The 19258-nt window shown below is 36.8% G+C and overlaps 4 protein-coding genes across 6 annotated transcripts; 2 read left to right on the top strand and 2 right to left on the bottom strand.

The window, feature by feature from the left end:
• The first annotated feature begins 1895 nt into the window (after positions 1-1895).
• On the top strand, positions 1896-7388 carry LOC110794806 (thymidylate kinase). Of its 3 annotated transcripts, XM_056840326.1 has the most exons (6): positions 1896-2054; positions 2788-2920; positions 4246-4357; positions 6007-6066; positions 6514-6618; positions 7035-7388. In XM_056840326.1, the coding sequence occupies exons 3-6, from the start codon at positions 4253-4255 to the stop codon at positions 7143-7145; spliced, it is 381 nt and encodes a 126-aa protein (XP_056696304.1). In that variant the 5' UTR covers positions 1896-2054; positions 2788-2920; positions 4246-4252; the 3' UTR covers positions 7146-7388. The 3 variants fall into 3 exon arrangements, with proteins under 3 accessions (XP_056696304.1, XP_021855457.1, XP_056696307.1); XM_021999765.2 differs by lacking the exon at positions 2788-2920 and having other exon boundaries at positions 1898-2054; XM_056840329.1 differs by lacking the exons at positions 1896-2054; positions 2788-2920 and adding an exon at positions 2927-3206.
• Positions 7389-7819: 431 nt separating this feature from the next.
• On the top strand, positions 7820-13523 carry LOC110794805 (peptidyl-prolyl cis-trans isomerase FKBP20-1). The gene is made up of 7 exons (XM_021999764.2): positions 7820-7970; positions 8472-8601; positions 9172-9305; positions 9401-9480; positions 9736-9828; positions 9919-10069; positions 13269-13523. The coding sequence occupies exons 2-6, from the start codon at positions 8493-8495 to the stop codon at positions 10067-10069; spliced, it is 567 nt and encodes a 188-aa protein (XP_021855456.1). The 5' UTR covers positions 7820-7970; positions 8472-8492; the 3' UTR covers positions 13269-13523.
• On the bottom strand, positions 10330-12817 carry LOC110794804 (laccase-17-like). Its single transcript, XM_021999763.2, has 6 exons — positions 12645-12817; positions 12374-12525; positions 12044-12288; positions 11798-11926; positions 10762-11724; positions 10330-10665 (listed from the first exon to the last, which is right to left on the bottom strand). Exons 1-6 carry the CDS (start codon positions 12756-12758, stop codon positions 10535-10537), a joined length of 1734 nt encoding a protein of 577 aa, XP_021855455.2. The 5' UTR covers positions 12759-12817; the 3' UTR covers positions 10330-10534.
• A 2074-nt stretch (positions 13524-15597) lies between the features above and the next one.
• On the bottom strand, positions 15598-18135 carry LOC110794803 (laccase-17-like). Its single transcript, XM_021999762.2, has 6 exons — positions 17938-18135; positions 17679-17830; positions 17340-17584; positions 17107-17235; positions 16053-17015; positions 15598-15953 (listed from the first exon to the last, which is right to left on the bottom strand). The coding sequence occupies exons 1-6, from the start codon at positions 18052-18054 to the stop codon at positions 15823-15825; spliced, it is 1737 nt and encodes a 578-aa protein (XP_021855454.1). The 5' UTR covers positions 18055-18135; the 3' UTR covers positions 15598-15822.
• Between the last annotated feature and the right edge of the window lie 1123 nt (positions 18136-19258).

The following is a 19258-nucleotide window of genomic DNA, read 5'->3' as shown; positions in this document are numbered from 1 at the left end:
GGGAAACTCTCTCATTCCGAATTCCCCGGGTTTGGCTCTGCAGTTGTGTTCTTCCTAACCCAGACCCTCTTAGACTTGCCTTGTCTACACTCAGAAGACACATGACCAATCATTGTGCACTTTCCACACACAGTTGGCCTCCATTCATAGTGTAGGCTAACTTTGGTCATTACTCCATTCTCATTCCTAATTATGATCATCTCATGGAGCTTCTGTGATAATGGCACATCAACCATTACCCTTGCATACTGAAGCTTATCCCTACAGCAGGTGGCATTGTCCTTCTTAATAGGTTTTCCTAACTGGATCACTATCTTAAACAAAGACTTTTCACCCCAATATTTGAAGTTCAGTTTTAACTTTACCCAAATGGGAACTAATTGCACATCCTCCTTCTCCATATCCATCTCAGCACTCCATGCCTTCAATATCAAAGGTTTACTATCAAAGAAGTAGCGCCCTGATAATACCTTATCCCTTGAATCCATGGTTAAGAAACGGACTAAGAACACACCCTTCTTCGTCATTACAACCTTATCAACATTGAGGTTCCTCCAAATCCTTCTAATAAAACCATTAACAGGGAGATTTTCTCCAACAATGTAGCAAACAATTGCTGAATTGCAGAAATCTACCTCCTAGTGTATATCATCAAAATCAATACAATATCTACAGGCCTAACATCATCATTCAAAGGCATCAACTCATCCAATTCATTCTCAGAATCTAAAGTGTGCACAGATTCAACATCAAATTCAGTTTCTACATCTACCTCATCAAATTGTTGCAAAATAGGGATTGTTCCTACATCAACATTGGCTCTAGTGTGGGTATTTGTTACATTTCCAGTCTAATTATGAATAACGTGCATAAATTCATTGAAAGAATGACGCACTTCTGATCGTACCCGAAGATGCTGAAGACCCGATTTCGGGGTGAAAACCTCATTTTCAATTCCAAAATCCAATGCTTCTACCCCAAGAACTTCGTCAATTGATCGCGTTCTCAGAGCTTGAGAGTCCGAAGAAGGTCCACGTGGTTTTGATTTCACATTTCCATGCTTGTTCCCATGAGATTTCGAACCAGATTTCCTTGCCATGGCGATGGTGCACGGTAGTTACCATACACCCAAGAGAAAACTTGGAGAGAAAGTTTTCAGGGTATAATTCAATTTTTTTACATGTTAACATTACTTTTAACTAATTAATATTCACACCAATTTTTTATAGTAATTTAACGTAATTATAAGAGAGTGATTTTCAACTTAAATACTCCCTTTTGCGCGCCTTTTATATTGCATTTTATAATAAATATAGTAGTACTTTAAAAACTTTGTAATTAGTAGAGGCATTAATTAATTAAATTGTGAATTAATTGAGGGTATCATGGACTTTTCCATAGGGAACACCAAAAGGCCAATTACTAAAATGGCCTCATGGGTTCCCTTATAGAATAGAGATTTTTTGATGATTTATACTTAAAAAAAACATTTTAATTAAATTTTCCGGAGATCATATTTTATAATTTTTAAACAAGCAAAGTGGTACTTCCTCCGATTCTTTATTGTTGCAACATACCCCGTACACGGTATTTAAGAAAGTGGTATTTAAGTGGGGCAACAACCACTTTAGTTACATTACTTACTTTATTTTAGGTGTAAAATTATAACTTTGGGTAAAAAATGTTTCTATTTTAGATGTGTTGCAACTATTGTGACATTTCTATTTTAGGGTAATGTTGCAACTATATAGAAATGGAGGAAGTACAAGTTTGTAACTTAAAATAGAACGGGAGATATTGTAACTATATAGAAATGGAGTAAGTACAAGTTTGTAATTTAAAATACAACTGAGGAAGTACATACCTGAGCAAGTATATATAGGCCCTTTTTTAAAAAATAGATCCCTCACTTAACTGAGCACTCTGTTACGCTCAGATAAATCGTGTTCTCAACCAATCTCTGGGCTCTTATTATTTATCCGCCACCATCGCTGCCGCCAAATCCACCGCTTACTCCGATATCTCTCTTCGCCGCACTCTTCTCTACGTTACCAGTAAGCTCTCTCTCTTTATCTCTCCTCTTATACTCAAGTCTGTCAAAATTGTGAAAGTATGGCCTCAATTTTAATATGTTTAACCTAATTTACCTTCACTTTTTTGTCAATATGAAATTAATTGATTTTAACATTACAATAGGCATGAAATTTTGGTCATAGCTATTCCAATTTGAACCTTGTATTTTGCGTTTCTCCTCTGTCAATTTGTAATTGTACTCCATGTTTGTGATATTAATTGCATATTTGTTTTCAGTTCGCATCTTAGTTGACAATAAAAATTAATTGTTCATGGACTTTGTCAATTTATGATTGTACATTTGAATGGTTAGTTCAATGTAATCCAATAAATTTTTAGTCTAAATTAACTATTGCATGGTTATGTGATATTTTGTTTATCTTTGTTGCAAACTGTGAATAAGATTAGGAGTATGCTAGGTTTCTTTTAAATTTTTTATTTCTTTGCGTTTGGCTCAGTTGGTGACATGTTGTGGTGGTTGGAGGTGCAAAGAGTTGTACATGACCACTGTCACTAATTCAGTAATTCGCTAGTATAAGATTGGGTACTGTGAGACAATTCTATGGCCAAAATGTACCATTTTCATGTCTTAATTCGCCTTTTCTGGTTCATGGGGATTAGCGAATTAAGTAGCACTGTGAATGCCAGGCAGGAGGCGTCATGGTTTTCGAAAATGGAAGCTTTATTGACTTTTATTATTCGAACATTTTTCAGTTTTCCGGATTTGCTGCTGAGTTGTAGAATCAGATGCAGCAAACTTCTCAAGACTTGAAGCCTCTCTTGATTTGCTACATCAGTTTCAAATTTCAACGGAATTTCTTAATTTCTGCTACAAAAATGGAGAATAGTACTTCCAATAAAATTGAGTCTTCTTCCCTTAAATTAAATTCCCAATCAAGAGGTGCCTTGGTGGTATTAGAAGGGTTAGATCGAAGTGGAAAAAGCTCACAGTGCAGTGAGCTTCTATGTCACTTGAAAAAATGAAAAGTCTTGGGTATCCTGTTGAGTTATGGCGGTTTCCAGATCGAAATACCGCAGTAGGGCAGATGATTTCCTCTTATCTTTCTAATCAATCTAACTTGGACGATCATACCATTCATCTCTTATTTAGTGCTAATCCATGGGAAAAAAAGGTTGTTCCTATTTTTCTTCAGTTTGGTTTAGTTTCTACATTGACATTTTTTGTTGGGTATAGCATTTCAAGTGTTTGATGTTATGTTAAGCTGAATCTAATTCCTCTTCTTGTTGGTTTGGGTTAGACACTCTCAGACAATTATTGTTGGTAGTATCATTAAGACCATCTCTCTTTGCTATTGTATATTTCGTATGTAAAACAAGCTTTTATAATATTTTGTTTTAGGTAGCATGCATTTTGACAACCTCAAAACCATATCCTCGCGAGTTGAACATTTTGTACATAGTGATGTTAAGTTGTTAACACTTGTAGAATTTTTATGATAAAAATTTGCACTTCTCTAAATATTCTTTTGGTTCATAATTGATGTGAAGTAGCATTTCTAGCTGGCTCTTTCCATACAAGGGTCTGAACTCTGAAGGAAACAACCTCCCTCCATCCTGGAGTAGGTGGGAATTTAGTCAATAGGTTAATCACTTAATGTACTTTGGTTTGATTTTTCAAAAAAAGGCTTAATGTTGTGTTTTAGTGTTGCATAGTTTAGCCTACATTTATTCATAGATTTATGTGCTTTGCATTCTTGCTAGGGTATAGATTTATGTGATTTATGTGTTTTCGTACTTTTTTTTCCCCCTTTTTTTTAAAAAAAGGTATCTACTTGAAACGAGGGAGATTTTGTTAATGTATTGTGCCTATTTTCACCATGATTGTGAGGATTTTGACTTGTACATGCCTTTATTGGTTGTAGATTAAAATTTTCTCTATATATATGAGGTGTAGTGGTGCAGCTATTAACTAATGAGTCAATCCGATTTTCTGACTTTGGGCAATAAAACTGAAGAAAGTTTACTGTCACGTAATGTTTCCTTGTTGAGACGTTTTTGATGTTCCTACCCTAAATAGGTATTCCTCTTGTTGTTCTGGGATCATAAGACTCTAGGGGCAGAAGTTCAGTACGAGATTTAAACTTTATTGTTTCCTGCATCTTATTTGTGGGATTTTTGCTTGGTTGTTGACTTTGTCGTGTACGATTGCAGATCATTGATGGAAGAGAAGTTGAAAGCTGGGACCACTCTCATCGTTGATCGTTATTCCTACTCTGGTGTGGCTTTCTCATCAGCCAAAGGCCTCAGTTTTGATTGGTGTAAGGTAAATTTGTTGTTACCACTGTCTGTGATTTAGTCACAGACGAATTTTCCATAAAATTAGTTGCTATCCCATGATACACTTTCACATTTCCATATTTGGATGTCTCAACTTCTACTATCCTTTTTGAGTTAGCAAATTCAAGAATAAAAGTGCTTCAGTATGCCTTTATCCAAATTTCTCATAATTGTACGACATTCTGTTCGGTGTTCATCACGTGTTCAAAGGTTAGTCTATCATGTAGACACCCTTGTTCTCCCAGCTGCGGTCAACGAGGGAAATCAGAAATATGGAAGTCTCAGGCTTTGATTCTTGTTTAATTGTATCTTGAACTCTGGCCATCTCTTTCTTTTTTTCTTTTTTTTTTGTCTCTGATATGAAAATATAAAGGTTGTGAACTTCTGATACTTCATATCAGGTTCACCTGCCTTACCCTCGTATCCCAAATTTCTAGTTTTCCTTTCCCATTCACAGAAAAGTTCAAAGATGTTGTCGTGAAACTGTGAAAGGACAAAAAATTTAGACAATGTGAAGCGTTGCAACTAAAACATTAAAAATGGTGGACTGGTGGTTAAGTAGTACAAAGTAGGGTTGTACTCGGGTATATATTCCAGTGCTATCCTAAACAGTTAAACCATTTAATTAGATAATTAAAAATGTAATTCCTTTTAATCTAATAGTATGAAACTGTAAACCTAAAGACATCTGTTTTACGTCCTGTTTTTGCTATTTGTTTGGGTTATTTTTTGTTATTTGTTTTGGGTTATTTTTTGTTAGCTTCCCAAGGAGTTCACAAGTAGGTCATATGCTGTTTTTGAAAACGGAAAAGGTGGAGAGGATGATAGAATGGACATGATGTAGAGAGTTTATTTAATCAATGGTTGTTGAGGAAAAATTGAAAACGTGGCTAGAAGATGTGGGAAGGAAGATTATGTTCAATGCCGCTAGAGTTAATATTTAGCGCATTTTTCTTTTAAGTTATAATCTTATAATCGACTGAGTCAAATGTTAATCAATTCCTGTCTGATTGATGGTCTGTTAATCAAGACAAACCCTATGTTGTGATAGTGGCATATTGACATGCAGCTAGGTTTACGCCCAACTCCTGGTTACCCCTCCAAAAAACTTAAGAACTCCGTGTCTCCGTAGAATAAAAGAGAAAACATCAAGGAATGATGAATATAAAAGGAACATAATTATCTATCACCATTTCAAATTACAAGTATATCTGAACTGGAGATTTAAATATATATTATCTCATTTGGTTACCTGTGGTCTGTTGGCATTAGTTGCAAGAGGACCTGGAAAATGCAAGTGCAACCAAGGATTAGAGTTTAGAGGAGAAGTAGAAGAAATGGCTTGGGATATAAGGTTCTTTTTGGCAAATAAGGCTTAGGTACTGCTTCTGAGGACATTATATTAGCTGTTCTGGTGACGATGGCATCCTGTAAAGAACTATGCAAAGAGAAAACATGACTTATCTGAGGTAACGAGGAAGAGAAGAATACCTTTGTAATTACCCATCTTCACTCAGTCGAGTGTGTTATATGTTGAGTTTGTGTACTTCGAAGGTTCCAACTGCTACCAATGAACCAGACTACACAAGTACTTTTATATTTATTTGCAACATGACTATTTTTCTTTCTTTGCAGGTACCCGAGATGGGATTGCTGGCTCCGGACATGGTCTTGTACCTTGATATATCACCAGAGGTATATTTCCAGAAAGCAAGCTTCAGAATTTCGAACTTATTTTAAAAAATTACACTAGTTGTTAGACCTGACAGGATTTCAGCCTTTTATGAAGTAACTATCCCATGGATGCATCCCTTTCCATGTAGATTATGGAAAGTGACATTTGTTTGGTTAGATACGTGCAGCCTTTGAGACACAAGTTCTTTCATATAACTTGCCTGGGACTAATACAATTTTAATACAATAAACTGAAAAACTTTGCTGGTTATCTTACTGTTCCATCTTATCTGCTTATCACGTTACTTAATCACGAGAAGGTAATGCAAAGTTACAACTTACAACAATCCAATATTTTACCTGAACAAAAATTAAGCACGTCTTTTTTTCACCTTTAGTGCAAGTTCCATTCTGGCAAATCTTATATGTCCGTTCAAACTATATCCTAATCTCTTTTTCAAATCGCAGAAAGCTGCAGAAAGAGGTGGCTATGGTGATGAAAGATACGAGTGTGTTGATTTTCAGGGGAAGGTCAGAGAAAATTATCGAGCTCTTCATGATGCCTCATGGAAGGTATATTTTCTTTCATACGAAGTATATGCTGTGATAAATGTCACTTATTTGATAATATGGTTTGCCATTCTGTAAATTTTAGCTTGCAATGTATGATGATGCCATTTTGGTGGTGTAAAAATGTAAAATTATCTTCATCACAACTGTAATGTTATCTTGTTTTCTTCTTTTAAAATCTATTCCAGGTTCTTTCAAACATTGGTATCTGAAATTGAATCTTGTGGGAACTCAAATTTGCTGAAGCTTTCTCTTCTGTCTCAGTCTTTCCTTTGCTTTCTTGTGCTTGTATGTGTGTTTTCCCCCTGTTGAAATATCTGTCGACTAGTTTCGATGAGTTTGTTGCGTTACTATTCTAGTTTTGTCTTCCATCAATTTCATTTCTGTCAAGATTTTTACACAATGCTAACTGGTACCAGATTGTTGATGCCTGCTTGCCCATGGACGAAATCCAGAAGCAGCTCAGAGAATATGTGCTCGAGTGTGTCGCGGCATGCCAAAATGGAAAGGATCTCTCTCACCTCTGGTAACCAGAGTCTGGTTACATTAGGCATGATTCCCTGCTTGATTATGTTGAAGCGCTATGCTATACTATGATGCTACTCGTATCTGCTTGCTTAGGAAACATGGGATACCGTCTAAACTGAAGTATTCGAGACCTGCCATCGAAGACAGTAGCCAAGAAACAATAAGTACATCTCAGGAGATCTGTTTCCAATCTTAATTGCATCTGAACAAATAAAATACTTTGGAAAATGTATTTTTTTTCTCAATATGATGATCTTCGTAATTTAAATGACACACACTGAATGACATAAATAAGATTACACATATCATAATTTTGTTGGGAATACATGACAAGGTTCAATACGACAAAAAGGTAAGTTGACTAAAGCGTGTAAGATGAATATGTTTGGTGTCGTGCTTGAGTCACCCCTTTGAACTTATGGCATGACATGGGTTGTGTTATTAAGCCAAAATCCCTATCGTTTACAGTGGAATGAGAAGTTCTTTTGCCAAGAAGAGGAGAACCGGACTCAGGTCACTGAGTCACTCCAACCAAGTGACCCAAATAGTCAACCAATGAGCCAGTTTAGTCAACAGTGATTGCCCTCCTTTAAATATTTAATAAACCACTTTGACTTTGAGATAAGATAATGCCTTTTTAAAATTTATTCCCACTTTTAAAAACAGAGCACTCAAAAGCCCTCACATAAATCGTGTTCTTTCTACTGCTATGGCCAACCAGTTCCTCGGCTCATCCCTTTTCTCTCTACCTGTTTTCTCCGCCACCATCGCCGCCGCCGCCGTTACTCCAGACGTATCTCTTCGTCACCCTCTTTACTACTTTATCGGTTAGTTCTCTCTCTTCTCTGATACTTCAGTCTATCAAAACTTGATTTTAAATTGTTTAACCTAATTTATCCTCGCACTTGTAAAATTGCTCGTTTCTACTTTGAATTGCTCGTCCCTGTATTCTCTTATTGTTGAATTTTTCGGCTGAGATGAATTTCAGGTATTTTAGATGATTTTTTTATGATTGATTGAAATTAACAAACAATTTTGGATTCTTTTTTCTCGATTCGTAAGTTTCAGTATTTTAGGTGAATTGTGATGCTTGATTGAAATTAACAACCAATTGTTGATATTGTTTCTCGATACGAAAGTTTCAGTATTTTAGGTGGAATTTCGATCATTGATTGAAATTAACAATTTTGGTTTGTTTTTCTCAATACGAAAGTTTTGGCAATGTTAGATTTTGTTCTAGTAATGGTGATGTCCATGAGTATGTCGTAAAGAAAATCTATTCATTCTATGTATTTGGATCATAATGAATTACTATATTTGCTCCTCAGGTAATTAAAACAACGGGTGCAATGGGGGATGTAATTGACTTGTCCGGTGATGGTGGTGTTTTGAAGACTATTTTAAGGCGGCCAAAGGATAATGCTGTCGGCCCGACAGAGGAATTTCCTTTAGTGGATGGTACATATTCTTAGAAAAAAAACTCAATACTTTTCTGAATGACTCTTTGTCTTTATAGTCCTTGAGCGGCCGCCTTTAGAAAAATTAAATATGTTATGAGCTATAGAAGATAACTTGAGATTTAATGTGTTAAGTTGTGGAAAGCTTGATAATTATGGAATCTATCATATATTTGTCTATTTAAAGATGTCAAAGTCACTACTAGTATTATGGAAGATTCGAGTTTATTTCTTTTGAATGGAAAACCATCGTACTCACACTTTTCTGAAGGAGAGATCTTTTTCTTTTGTTTTTTCTTAATTGTATTAAGAAGAAACTCTCGCTTATTTTTCCTTCCGTTACAGAGGAGCTTGATAATCTGGCTTACTCAATCTTCCAGTATAGGACATTAGGACCATGTTATAGTTATAATTTGGACTTTGAAGAAACTGAAGGATGGGTATAATGTATTAAGGGTAATGGTAATGAACCAGCTTCCTTGCCTGATGCATGTGCTGTACAAAATGTATATTCAGTGATGAAATTTGGTAGCTGTTACTTTGATCTTTGACATTTTACTGGGTGTGGCAGTTCATTATGAGGGCATTCTGGCTGAAACGGAGGAAGTCTTTGATAGTACACATGAAGACAATACTATCTTCTCATTTGAGTTAGGAAAGGGCAGTGTGATCAAGGCATGGGATATTGCAGTCAAAACTATGAGGGTGAATATTACTGATTTGCTTCTTTCTGAGCTCTTCTACCCCATAAGCCCATAAATAGTATCGTTTTCTTGAAATGTGGAATTTGTTTTTTACAGGTTGGGGAAATAGCTAAGATTACTTGCAAGCCCGAGTATGCATATGGAAGTGCAGGTTCTCCTCCGGATATTCCTCCAGAGTATGTCGCTGCTCATTTCAACTTTCCTGATTTCTGTCAGTCTTTTTGTCAAAAAAAAAGTGACTTGTGATGCTAATCGCTAAGTTCATTTGTTACTGAATTTCAGTCTGTATTTCAATTTTTTTTGAAGGGGAGGGGGGGGGGGGGGGGGGGGGGGGAATCTAGAATAAGTCCTCTGAAATTCATCATTATTGTCTCCTCTCTTCAACTTCATCTACCTGCATGAATATATAAGGCCAATGATGTACAATGTAGGGCAACATTAATATTTGAGGTGGAGTTGGTGGCCTGCCGACCACGCAAGGGCATGAGTGCCGGTGGTGCTGCGGATGAGAGAGCTAGGCTTGAGTAAGTTACTTCTCCATTTCTATTCTTGAATTTTATCCTTAACCAGTGTTTTATTATTCATTACTTTCCTTTGTATGAATACAAAACTAGGGAGTTGAAAAAACAGAGAGAGATGGCAGCTGCGGTGAAGGAAGAAGAGAAGAAGAAGCGGGAGGAAGCTAAAGCAGCAGCAGCTGCTCGTATCCAGGCAAAGATGGATGCCAAGAAAGGCCAGGGGAAGGGAAAGGGGAAAGCAAAATAGGTACTATTTCTGGCCTTTTATAGCCCTACTGCAGGCATGTAGAAAGTAGAACATATTACTGCCTTTGAGCCTCCCTTAGGTACAATAATGGGATGCTTTTGAACCAGCATTTGTTCCATTAGGACCATATTCTGTTTGCAAGTATATGGATTTAGTGTGAGATAATGTAATAAACACCTTTTTTGGTCTTGAAGTTGGATATTTGTTCAACACTGCCTAAGAATGCAAGCAATTCATATTACATCCATGACATGGTGACTAAACAAGGAAAATTTAATGGAAAAACAATGCAGAATGGGAAAATTTGAAAAGAAAACTTTCTACAGCAAATTGACCACTCTTTCCTCTATAGGTCTGACAAAAAGAAAATTAGTGGCACTAGAATTATTGAACAGAAATCAGGAGGGGGACAATTCTCTGCTAGAGGAGTCGTAGAAAAATTCTCAGATGAATGATGAATCACTTTCAGCATTTTGGGTAATCAGATGGGGGCGCTGGCAGCTTCTGGTTAGGCAGTTTTCCATCCTCAATTACCCAGGCCATCTTCAAGCCCCAGCTCGTGTGAACTTCCAAATGGCAATGCATGAACCACACTCCTATATAGATTAGTCAATCACATAAAAATGTTAGTCTTAGTTACCCGCAAATATTTGAAAATTACTTATCATATATCCTGAAAAATGTTAGCTTACCTGGATTGTCTGCAAAGAAGCGAATGACAACCCACCCTCCAGCTGGCACACCGACAGTATTCCTCTCAACAGGGTCAGCAAGGTTATACTTAACAGGGTCTTTTTTAGGATCAAAGTTTCCAAAGCCTTGTCCCACCACAAAGAAGTTGAACCCATGCAAATGAAGGGGGTGGCTTTCTAACCCAATTATGCTAGTGTCTTGCATCACTAGCTCCACACTGGTATTAAATGGAAGCATAACCACTTTTGTCCCGTCTATCACATTTGTGTTGTTAGGTGGAGTACCGGTGTAGTTGAAGGGAATTAGCGGGGACGACGGTAAATTGGTGGTGTAAACCCCGTTTGATTGGCGGAGGAAGTGTGCTTGTAGGAGAGCTTTTGTAGGCATGACAAAGGAGACGTTGTTAATAGATGCTGCAAACATGGTGGTATTTGTTGGGCCTTGACATGTATGGTTTTTAGGGCATGGGTTGGTTCCTAACCCTACTGTGAAGAAGAAGTGTTTATCAACATTCTTTGGTACATTTGCCGGGTATTGGGCATTTGCTAGGCTTCTAAGTTTGTTGGTGAAGTTGGTAACAAAAGATGTGTCTCTTAGAGCTGGCAGGGTGGGCTTGAAGAGAGGAAGCTTCTTGATTGAAGTCGATGGTTTTGGATGGTGGTATTCAAGGATACCAGCAACAGTAGAATTGTCAAAGGTGCCGTTTCCTGTAACATAAGGCCGGGCCATCATGAGGAAGGTGGCATTAGGGTGATAGGGCTTTGTCTTGAGGAGGACATTGGTGGTTTGCCCGGGAGTTATGATAATTGTGTCTGTCTCAAAAGGTTTTACATAGACGGCATCAACATCCACTGTTATGAGAGTGTGGTTGGCTATGCTAAAGAAAAGTTCATCATTGAGTGCAGCATTTATTATCCTTAGGAGATAAGTTTTGCCTGGTTTTACGCTCAATTTGAATGTGTCTGCATATACACTTGATTTATTAGTCACAATTTGTATTCAGTTAAAATAATTTTATAACTTGCTTCCAAATACCTTTAGCTGAGCAGTTGTATAAAAGTCCAGGAAGGCCGTTGATGGTGTAGGCATCCGATACATTTGGGCCACCTCCCGTTTGCAATGCTTGGGCAATGACTGCCTCAGGATCTGCATTCCACCACTCTCCTGCAATCCCTCATACAATGTCATTTTTAGGTTGGATGCCCTAAATGGCTAAATAAAGTACAAACGTCCAGAAAAAAGTATAGCATAGAGTAGTACAATTAGAGCTGGATGCATTACCAAAGATAAGAGGAACTTCCTTATAGGGGTGGGGAAAAGGGTAAGGAACACCGCTCTTAGGGAGGATAATAATAGGTCCATAAAGGGTTGATCTGAGCCAAGAAATATGGGCATGCCACCAAAGCGTGCCTCTCTGACCAACAATGGTGAAGTTGTATGTATAAGTCTGACCAGTTTGTATGGGGCACTGTGCTATATATGCTGGCCCATCTGCCCATCCACTTCGTAGCTGCCTGATCCCATGCCTGTGTATATAGTCGCACGTATCAGTTTAAATTTGTTTTGATGTCATTTGTTGGAAATAAATGAAACTTGAAGGCAGAAGGATACCAATGGATGGTAATATTGTTCTGTACATGGTTGACGACTTTGATAATGAGTCGATCACCCTCTCTAGCAACTATACGAGGCCCTGGAAATTCCCCATTAACTGTCACAATGCTCTTGGTGTGGCATAGTCTTGTCACATTTTGCAGCTTGATCTACAAACATTATATTGTAACAAGAATGGTTAGTGTAACATAAAGCTGCATATAATATAAGGTCAAAAGTAATGATAAATTGAATTCTTCATGCAACTTTTAAAAGTTATTTCATGTACATCAAACTTGTAGTGCCTAGTGATTCCAGTGTAAGTTGCATCCGCGACATTGGTGGAAAGCGTGAAACAGGCAATGCTAAAAAGGGCAATAAGTATTCTGTTGAAAGTTGCCATGTTTAGCGAACAGGGAAGTTAGGAAATTATCTTTAGGAGTTATACTACTAACTTGTAAATGATGATTGAACTTGATAGAGATGAACTTATATAGGGTATATCTTAGATGATTAGGTAGGGGGGAAAAATGGATTGATTTTCCAGCACATTGGACCAATTTGTTTGTTACACTGTTGGTTTTAGAGTGATCCTAAAGTCTGTTGTTACTCTTTGAGTTCTTGGATTAATGTTAATGTCTTGCTTCTGAATGTTAATACTACAAGAGAACAGGATAAAGTTAGATATATACATATATATATATATATATATGTATTATATATATATATAATCTTCTCTGTTTTACGGAGTACTAGTATTAGTTATCAGAAGCTTAGCAAAGTCCTCCGACATCCCTGTTCCTGTTTTAAAAAAAGCCCCGAGACATTGCTTAGTCCAACATTTTAGTTATGTTTGACAATATTCTGAATACTATGATAATCACACTAATGAAGTTCCATTTGCTTATTGAAGTTCTAGCAAGAGGCATAGAGCGACGGAAGGCACTAGGATGTCAATGGCTTTCGGAACTTGTGCTTTACTAGCTAATTTAGTCGACTTGTTAGTAATGGTCAAAAAATAATGTAAGCCGTTTTCAGTTAATAGATTAATTTTTCCGAAATCAAAATTAAATTTTGTAATTTATGTGAGAACTTTGTAAGAAAGCGACACCAAGCCTAATCTTCTTCTACAAGTTTAGCTGGTAAATTTGGAACGATTAGCTGGTAATACTGTTTTAACAGATGGTTAGTGGAAATATGGATAGAACAATAGAAGCAAATAGCTGTTTAGAATGTACCTTAATAAGCTGTCACTTAAAGGGTACTCTTGTTCCTAGGCTTTCCTTGTAAACGTATGCATACATAGTTGCAAAGTCCATCTCCACACTAGAGTGCATTACAAAATACGGAGTACTAGTACTTCTTGAGCAAGGCGGTATTTTAAGACTAGTAGGCCAAAGATAAATTGCATGTTAGAATATTAGAAATTCATTTTGATGGGATCGCCGTAGAAATGTGAAACAAGAGATGTTGATGTGTAAGGATGTTTGTGGGCTGGGGCGGGCTTTGTGCCGAGCCTGTAGGTCGTGGGCCTGAATGGATCGGAAATTGCAAAATGCAGCCCGAGCTTTTGTGTCGGGCCGTCGTGTCTAAACATAATTTTACTAAATTTAATGTGCTTTGTTGTGCCGAGCTGGTTCGTATCATGCTTTATCCAATCAAGTACGGCCACAGCCCGGCCCACAGCCCATGATTTCGAGTCTGTACTGGGCTGTATTATTTTCATGCCCGTGCCAAGCTTTTTTAGTGTCGGTAAAGGGCCGTCCTGCAACCATCTTTATTATCAATCCCTTTCCCTCGTTACGTTTTTTCAGGAAATTCAACATAACGGTCTTATTTTTATTAGCATTTTCGATTTGGAGGATGACAAAACTAAAAAAGTACAAAAGGTCTTGCGCGCACTAGGTGTACAATAAATTTATTGTACACCAAGATAACTTTTACCCAATTTTTTGTAACTTTAACCTAGTTTTGATTAACTTTTATATTAATAATAAAAAAGTTGATAGATAAACTTTTTAAAGGGTTAAATGATTAATTTTATACATTATTTGTCATTTTAAATAAATAAGTTTTACTAAAATTAAAAAATTTATCACTAAAAAATACATAACTTTTACATATATAAGCTTAACTTTTAAGCATTTTGAGTTAACTTTTACTCCGGTATACAATATTTATTGTACACCCATTGTAAATAAGAATTTGTGAAAAAAGTAAAATTCCATCAATTTTACCTTTTGTTAAACTTTTCGTAACGTCAAATCGCAAAAGCTTTTAAGTTTAACATACGAAGTACTTCCTCCATTTATTTTAATTGCACCATCTGAGATTTCATGTTTATCAATCCACTACTTTAACACTAATATTTCTCATTATATATTTGAATAAATTATAAAATTTGATAATTTAAAAGTATATTTTGAGACGAATTAAACAAGTTTCACTTGTGTATATATTTTTTTCCTTATATATACAAAAATTAACTATACTTTTTCCGTTCTGAAAATATCGCATCATTTGCTTTTTACACTTTTCTCACTACTACTTTGGCCATTTTTTGTAATTCGTATGTAAGGAAATTTTAGTATGTGGAGTCATGTTAGATTCGTATCGGTATATATTTTTTAAATATTAATTTTTATAATTTTACTTGCACACGATTTGAGATATTAAGAGTCAAAGTAATAGTTAGAGGAGTAAAAATCAACCATGATACGATATTTTCGGAACGGAAGAAGTATAAGAATATGAGAATAGTGCTAAAACCTAGATGGTGCAATTATAAAAAAAAAATGGAGGAAGTATAAAATTTTGTTTGAAAAAAACTTATTACAAATATCCAAGTTATCCAACCCTTTTACCCGTTGACTATTCTTGGCTCTATTGATTGACCACGAGGGGAAGGCGACAAGGCGTGGCAGAACAATTTCAAACAGTAGTAATGAGTTTGCTCTCAAACAATTGCTATACCGCTCATCCTTCGATATATTCGCACTCATGCCCCACTATATTAGCCAAAATCATTTATAGATTTTAAGTTCCATTGTATGTTTGTCTTCGTTCTTTTTTACTTTGATAATGTTCAATTTATACGAATTTGTTATTGTAGTTTAGACACTGAGAAGATAATGTAATGAATATCTTTTCCCATTTGAATATTTTTCCCGTTTGAGGAGTTGTACCTTTTAAAGATACACGAAATATGAAATACATTCATAAGTTTGCTATTAACTTGATCATCAAACGAAATTTAGAAGAACGAATATTATTAAGTCGAAAATTTTCAAATGAAATTCTTCTACAGCCAAGAAGCTGCTTTTCCTTCGTAGGGTTGACAAGCTAAGGAAGAAAAATGAACGGCTATGTAATTCATGAAACAGAATGTCACACAAAAAATTCCTAGAAAAAACTCAGAATCAATCTCTGTTAGAGTCATTGCAGAAAATTTTGTGAGTGAATCAGTTTCAGCATTTTGGATAATCAGACGGTGGTGGTGGCAGCTTCTGATTAGGCAAATTTCCGTCTTGTACAACCCATGCCGTCTTTAAACCCCAGCTAGTGTGAACTTCCAAATGGCAGTGCATGAACCATACTCCTACATATATATAATTACATCCGATTTTCTATAGTTAGATAATTAAGTCGATCAAAGAAATAATATATGGTCTTAATTTAGTTATATTAGTATGCATACCTGGATTGTCTGCAAGGAAACGAATGGCAACCCAACCTCCTGCTGGCACACCAACAGTGTTTCTCTCAACAGGGTCAACAAGGTTGTACTTTGCGGGGTCTTTTTTAGGATTGAAATTCCCAGAACCTTGTCCAACCACAAAGAAGTTGAACCCATGTAGGTGAAGTGGGTGACTTTCTGCACCAAGTATGCTCGTGCTTTGCATAACTAGTTCCACACTTGTGTTATATTGAAGTACCACCACCTTTGTCCCATCTATCACATTCGTGTTGTTAGGTGGTGTTCCGGTGTAGTTGAATGCCATTAGTGGTGAGGAGGGAAGTTCGGATGTCAAAACCCCATTTGAATTGCTGAGGAAATGTGCTTGCAGGAGAGCTTTTGTAGGCATGACAAAGGAGACATTGTTAATAGATGCTGCAAACATGGTGGTATTTGTTGGGCCTTGACATGTATGGTTTTTAGGGCATGGGTTTGTTCCTAACCCTACTGTGAAGAAGAAGTGTTTATCAACTTTCTTTGGTACATTTGCTGGGTATTGGGCATTTGCTAGGCTTTTAAGTTTGTTGGTGAAGTTGGTAACAAAAGAAGAGTCTCTTAGAGCTGGAAGTGTAGGCTTCAAAAGAGGAAGCTTCTTGATTGAAGTAGATGGTTTAGGATGGTGGTATTCAAGGATTCCAGCAACAGTAGAATTGTCAAAGGTGCCGTTTCCTGTAACATAAGGTCGAGCCATCATAAGGAAGGTAGCATCAGGGTGATAAGGCTTAGTCTTGAGAAGGACATTCGTAGTTTGGCCAGGAGTAATGATAATTGTATCTGTTTCAAAGGGCTTAACATAAAGAGCATCAACATCTACTGTTGTAAGAGTGTGATTGGCAATGCTAAAGAAGAGTTCATCATTGAGTGCAGCATTTATCAGCCTAAGGAGATATGTTTTTCCTGGTTTTACGCTCAATTTGAACGTGTCTGCACATAATTAAATACATACTGGTGATTAGTCATAGTTTTTACATTCGATCAGTTAAACTAACTAATACGAAAACTTGGTTGCATATACCTTTAGCCGAGCAATTGTATAATAGTCCGGGAAGGCCGTTGATGGTGTATGCATCTGATACATTTGGACCACCTCCAGTTTGCAGTGCTTGGGAAATGACTGCCTCAGTATCAGCATTCCACCACTCTCCTGCAATTCCACACATCACATAATGTTTATTTTCTGACATCCTAAAACAAATAAAATGAAGCATAGAATACAGTTGTATAATTAGAGGTGGAAGAATGCATTACCAAAGATAAGAGGAACTTCCTTATAGGGTTGGGGAAAAGGGTAAGGAACACCCCGTTTAGGAAGAATAATGATTGGTCCATAAAGAGTTGATCGGAGCCAAGAAATGTGTGCGTGCCACCAAAGTGTGCCTCTCTGACCAACAATGGTGAAGTTGTATGCATAAGTTTGACCACTTTGTATGGGGCACTGTGCTATATATGCCGGTCCATCTGCCCATCCACTTTGTAGTTGTCTGATCCCATGCCTGCTCAAACATTCACAAACATATATCAGTGAATTGTTTTGATGCTAAAAAGTAAAAACAAATGAAATTACAAGACAGAATTATTGAAGGATACCAATGGATGGTAATATTGTTCTGTACATGGTTGACAACATTGATAACGAGTCGATCACCCTCTCGAGCAACAATGGGAGGCCCTGGAAACTGCCCATTAACTGTGACAATGCTCTTGGTGTGGCATAATCTTGTCACATTTTGCATGTTAATCTACAATTAAACCCATAATATTGTAACAAGAATGGTGGTTAATATAACGCATTGGTGTACGTAAATTAAGGTCAAAACTTAATTAGAAAGTGATTTCATGTACGAACATTGAATCGGTAGTGCCTGGTGATGCCAGTATCAGCTGCATCGGCGAAATTGTAGGAAAGCATTGAGCACACAATGCTGTAAAGGGCAATGATGAGCAATCTGTGGAAAGTTGCCATATCTGACAAACTGATGTCTTAAGAGGGTGTGGTAGTTAAGATAGATATAAACACCTGAGAAGTGAGAATGATGATGCTACTTCAAAGATTGGAGCTTATTATATATATAGGACGTGTATATCAGGTTATTAGGTAAGGATTAAAAATGGATATACAAATTCCAGCACATTGGACCAAATTGTTTGTTACATTGTTGGTTTTAGAGTGATCCTAAAGTCTGACTAATTTTTGATTTTCTGGTTTAATGAATAATGTTTTACAATGTTAATTTAGAGATGATCAGTAACTATAGAATAATGTCTTCTCCTTTGTTTTGTTATTGTTCTGTTTACTGCTTAGTAAAGAGAATTGAAGCTAGCTGTTTCAAAATGTTACATTAAGAAAAAAAGCTTGACTTAAGGGGTACTCCTGTTCACAGAAGGGTTTCCTTGTAAACTTATGCATGCATGGTTGTGAGGTCTACCTCCACTCAAGAGTGCATTACAAAATACTGCTATTTCTGTAGCAACTAAGGTGTTTTAGACAAGATTGGATAAAATTATAGTTAAAAATATGATTAAGTGTAGGATAAGTGTACTTAACACTAGCTAGGTTGTTTAGTACGATAATAAGCATTGTTATCGTTATTTATTGACACCTATAAGAAAGATAATTGCAATGTCCATCGTGACCATCACAAGAAAAGGACTTGCATTAGTTGGATATCTTCTGTTCCGGGTCTGGAAACGGGAGACGTTCTGAGTGAAGGTCTTGTCCTGTCAGGCAGAACAAACGTAAGCTAACCTCGGGGGTTTCACCGAGGAAAATCTCTCTGATGCCTAAGTCAGCAATTAGATTTATATTCTTAGAGAGAGAAAGTAGAGAGGGTTAAGAATTTTACTTTAGTTGAACGTGTCCACAAATGAATGGGGAGGACGGTATTTATAGGCGTACTATTCAGTACTTTGGCCTATTCAGATGCTGCCGCGTGTACGCTGGCGATGTACTTGTTATTTGTCTTTTTGCTTAACGACACATCTCTATTGTCGTCTAGCAGGACCTTACTCCGCAGACCTCTAGTACTGCATGGTTCTTTAAGCATTGTGTTACTTTTGCTAATTATCTTTGCGGCTGTTCTGTTAGAGGATTCTCTTTGAGGCCGACTTGCTCTGCTATGACCAAGATGGTCTGGTAGGTCGCATATATCCCCGTACAACTAGTCTCC

The sequence above is a fragment of the Spinacia oleracea genome, chromosome 1 (assembly GCF_020520425.1).
Source record: "Spinacia oleracea cultivar Varoflay chromosome 1, BTI_SOV_V1, whole genome shotgun sequence".
In the NCBI taxonomy this organism is placed as follows: domain Eukaryota; kingdom Viridiplantae; phylum Streptophyta; class Magnoliopsida; order Caryophyllales; family Amaranthaceae; genus Spinacia; species Spinacia oleracea.
Note: the sequence above shows the minus strand (reverse complement) of the source record. Positions and strands in the feature narration are given on the sequence as shown.